The 4,813-nt window shown below is 25.2% G+C and overlaps 1 protein-coding gene across 1 annotated transcript; it reads right to left on the bottom strand.

The window, feature by feature from the left end:
* Window positions 1-203: 203 nt before the first annotated feature.
* On the bottom strand, window positions 204-4,512 carry LOC108578612 (the record flags this gene model as incomplete). Its single annotated transcript, XM_017941976.1, has 11 exons — window positions 4,283-4,512; window positions 4,013-4,220; window positions 2,973-3,905; window positions 2,459-2,942; window positions 1,857-2,117; window positions 1,640-1,790; window positions 1,404-1,577; window positions 1,058-1,325; window positions 726-878; window positions 500-642; window positions 204-435 (listed from the first exon to the last, which is right to left on the bottom strand). Coding segments are annotated over exons 1-11 (3,237 nt in total), but the record flags the coding sequence as incomplete, so codon positions are not given.
* Between the last annotated feature and the right edge of the window lie 301 nt (window positions 4,513-4,813).

Genomic DNA, 4,813 nt, shown 5'->3' with positions numbered 1-4,813 from the left:
TTTTAAATTCGCATGTTTTTCTGATTTTTATTTCTACATAATTCTTTTTTCCTTAATATGTTAATATTTGCGTCATTTATACTTATTTATATGTCACAGACTATACTATATATGTATATTAAGTATTTATAAGAAATTTATATTCCTGTGCATCTTTCAGATACTGTCATATATATATATATTTTTTTTCATACTGGTGTTAATTCAAATTTTGTATCGATGCACAATAAATTAACAATTTTATCACAATTTGTTACAAAATCAAAGGCACTGCTGTATATTAAAATTTCGTTTTTCAATTCTTTAAGTTTCATTATACCATTTTTATGACTTTTTAAGTTTCTTTTTCTATATCTAACTGCTGTGATCATTTTATCTAAAGTGTAATGCAGCCATAAAATGTTTGTATAAGGTTCAAATTTCTGCCAATTGTTTCTGAAATAATTTCTAGGTAAGTATATTACTTATTAATACTTAACGATTATATTTAAATACTCACGTAACTTTATCCTTCATCAAACGATATATTTCAAATTGATATTCACCCTGAGCTGTGAAAAGTGTAGGATCTGAAGCAAGATCATTAAATACACTACATCCTTGATATGTTACTCTTGAAAGAGTGAAGTCTATAATAGATACCTAATACAAAAAATTTAATATTTCAATTTATTTTTCTAAAACTTCACTATTAATTTAAAAAGAAAGTGATTCTTTCAATATACCTTTACATTTTTACTAATTAATTCAATGTTCTTTTGTCCAAGCTTATAATGCACATGAGATTCATCAGTTGGAGATATCAGTATATTTCCCCAATGCAAATCTCTATGTTCAAATTCGACAGCTTTTTCCGCAACCGCTAATGCTAATGCAGTCTATAAAAGGAAATTTGTTAATATTTAGGCTGGAGAAAGATTAAATATAAATAAATTTATCTTTCATCAATTTGTAGAATTATATAAATTGTATAAATTACACACACACAATTGTGCATTTGAAAGAAAATTTATACATTTTAAACAAATGTTAATATACGTAAAATTGTTATAAAAACCTGTATAAATAAAATATGTGCTTCTTCTGCTGTATTGAATACAAATGCTTCCAAATCTTGACCACCATGTCCAAGTTCCAAAACAATGTATAACTGATCTTCATTAAACATTAATGGACAATCATTGTCTGAATGTTTTTCTTCGTCATAACTGTTCCAAAGTTCTATAAGTTTCTCTGGATACTTTCCTTTGATGCATTTAATACTTTTTACTTCAACAAATCCATCAGTATTGTACTTTGTGTTGAATCTTAGATTATGTAATTCCCTAAAATCATTTTTCTTTTAAAATGAACATTATAATTAACATTTATTGTAACTACTAATATACCATATTTGTAATTACATTGCAATTACAATTTCTGATAATATTTCATGAAATTTTTTTTGTGGTTCTCCATTAACATATTCATTGCCTTCTATAGGAATAATTTTTATAACAGACTTTTTATTTTCCTCTTCATAAAGAAACACTTCACCATATACACCTTCACCAATTTTTCGGCAGTGATCCAAGTACCTAAGAAATTATTATATCATTATTTTTTAGCAACTTTCAAAATTATATGTGCACATACTCACGAATCTGAGAAGCATGTTGAAAATGGTATATAATCCTTTTGTAAACATTTCTGTAAAATAACTTCCTTGCTTGTTGAAACTACATGCTCTTCAATAACTTGACCATCAACATCATCATTTTGAATATTACATGTAGAAGATTTTCGAGGGTCTATATGAAAATAAATATAATCATACCTAATAGTCCTTGATACCAAAAGATAAAGAATGTACTTACTATTCAGTAATGTAAATCTCTGACTCTTAACAGGAACAATACCATAAACTTCAAGAAATGGAACATCTTCAATAGATTTTACAGTTTTATGAATTGGAACAACACGAACTGATATTCTTCTTGAAAGACGTCCAAGCTTGGTAGAATCACAGGTCCTATCTTTCTTATTAGCCAATTCATGTTCCAATTTATTAATGGTTTCATTAGTTATTTGTCGTTCTTTATCATTATTATATTTGCTTATACAGCTTTGTACAATTCCTATACACATTTAGAATTCAATTGATATTATTATGCTTTATAAAAAATTTGTTTGTTTCACTTTTAAGACATACCCATTTATCACAAAAAATATTGTTAAATGTATGAAATATTTACGAAATAATATATTTTTTTCATTTCTTTTTTTCAGGTTAATAAATTTTTAAAAAAAATTTTGTTTTGTCAAATAAAAAAAACTTCATTCAACTGTTTGTTCATGCATATATTACATTAAACTTTCTTCATATAGCAATTAGTTTAACATAAAATATCAATTTTAAAAAGTTTTAAATCTTGAATTAAATAAAAAATTTAAAATACTTTAACTTTTTTATAACTACCTTGTTTTTGCATATTTAATATATCCTGAACACTATGTCTCCATTTTTTACCTTTACCAATAGATAATTTGTCCAAATTAAATTCATTCTGTATACTGTTTAATATTGATAAAGATCTTGCCCAAAATTTTCCTGGTTTTAAGTATACAGGTTTCTGTATAGATGTATTAATAATAGATTCTTCCATTATATTTTTTAATGACAATTCTGTTTCTGGCAATATTATTTGTCTATTTTCATTTGCTTTTTTTGAAGATATTTGTTTTTCTTTCACTTTAGTACTATTACTACCATCCTCTAAAATAGTAAACATATCTAGATCCCATTTACTATATTTTCTTCTTTTTGTAATTTTAATAGGATCTTTTAATTTTTCTAAAATTACACAAGAAGGTCGTATAGAATATTTATCATTTTCATCTGCTTCATCAAATAAAGAATGAGATGTGTTTGCATCAATAGAAAAACTTAAACGTTGTTTTTTCTTTTGTGTATTCGAAATTGTACATTTTTGCATTAATACAAATTTATCTGATATATCATTTTTCTTCATTTCATTTGTTAAAACATTTTGCACTGAATCCTTTGCCACTATGAAATTTTGATCACAGTTGTCGTTACTATTACAGTCAAGTTTGATCAATGGATCAATGTCCTTTTTGTTTAAATTCTCTGATTGATTGAAATTACACTTGCTAAAAGTAGACGTATTTGTTAAATAATTAGACAATGACTTAGGTTTTTCCTCAGAATCATGTTTTTCTAATACATCTGATTTTCTGTATAAATCATTATTTGTCTGTTTGGATTTTAAAGAAATTTGATTATTTTTACTTATTGAAACAGTGTCTGCATATGTCATAGAATTCTTTAATTTTTCAGAATATCTAATAGGAATTGGTGATAATAGCATTAAATGAGTAGAAGGTCTAACAGGTCTATCATTTGGTGTACTACTGATCAAATTTTCACATCTTTTCTCAGAGTTAATTGGCTTTATACATGAATCTACTTTCAACTTTTCTACTTTAACAGAACACTGTTGAACAAATTTCACATATACATCATCATGTTTTAAATTGTTATTACGTATTTTGGTAATTTTATGTTGGTTTGATGATTGATCAGTTTCTACTATACATTTATGTGTTTCCTGTAATAAGTTATTTTCTACTACATTTAATTTGTTATTCCATTTTGGTGCACATCTATCTAAAACCACAAAACATGACTTCTCTTCTGTATTGCAAAATAATTTAACATCAGTATCTTTTTTCCTTTTTATTGCCAAATGCTTCTTAGTAGCTTTCTTTTTTGCTTGTTTGTAATCTTCACTTTCAGAAATCATATCTTCTAAACTTAAATTTAAAGAATCAGATCTTATTTTGCTGTTATTTCTTCTGTTACGTAATTTATATTTTTGATGAGAAGTATCCTTTTTTTGTACCTATTTGATAACACATATTCATTATATATTTTTAACAACTATGATACCATTAATTTATAATTTTTATTTTAACTATTTTATAATATCATTAATTTAATTACACTTACCTTAAATTTTCTGCTATTATGAAGTACAGATGTCTTCTTTTTAACAATTGTTTTTTTTATAACATGCATTTTTTGTTTTTTGCATACTTTCTGCTTAGAAATTAATTTTATACTATCTATTTTAGATTTATTGATACTCCAATTGGAACTATTATTTGCACTATTATTTAATGTTGTATCACGCGTTTTAGGTGCTTTGGGTGGAATTCTGTGAAGAAAAGGAATTGAATTGTTGCATATAAACAAAACAATAATATTAAAATTTCGTACCTTGCATTTTTAAGAAGTTTATCAAATGTTGTCTCGAAAACATCATAATATTTAGAATCATCGTTAATTTCTTTCTTTGCAATTTCATCTGATTTTTCATTTAATAAAACACATTTTTTATTATCAACATTGTGTAAAGTTGAAACAACTAATTTTGGTACTGAAATTATTACTTCATTAATTTTGTTTCTTCCATAAGTTCGAACAGGATTATTAAATCGGCGATTCATTCTGAACGTTTCCTTATAATTTTCAATATCAATTGCTCAGTCTTTTCTTCGTTCAAAGAGAACACAAACTTTACATTAAAATATTGTCTACCGAGTAATATTACACTCATAAAATTGAACTAACTAAAATAACACGTTAGGCTCAAATTTATATTCCTCTACATAGTTTTATACAGCAAAGAACGCGCTTCTTTTGAAATTAAAGATGGCGCAGTTATGTTATAGCATCAATTATATACTATACAGAAAATATGCGAATTCAAGATACAAAATTTATCTTGAAATTAACGAATTTATTATT

Source organism: Habropoda laboriosa, unplaced genomic scaffold (genome assembly GCF_001263275.1).
Source record: "Habropoda laboriosa isolate 0110345459 unplaced genomic scaffold, ASM126327v1 scaffold45, whole genome shotgun sequence".
NCBI classification, from domain to species: Eukaryota; Metazoa; Arthropoda; class Insecta; order Hymenoptera; family Apidae; genus Habropoda; species Habropoda laboriosa.
The sequence above is the reverse complement of the archived record's forward strand: the minus strand, read 5'-3'. Positions and strand labels throughout refer to the sequence as shown.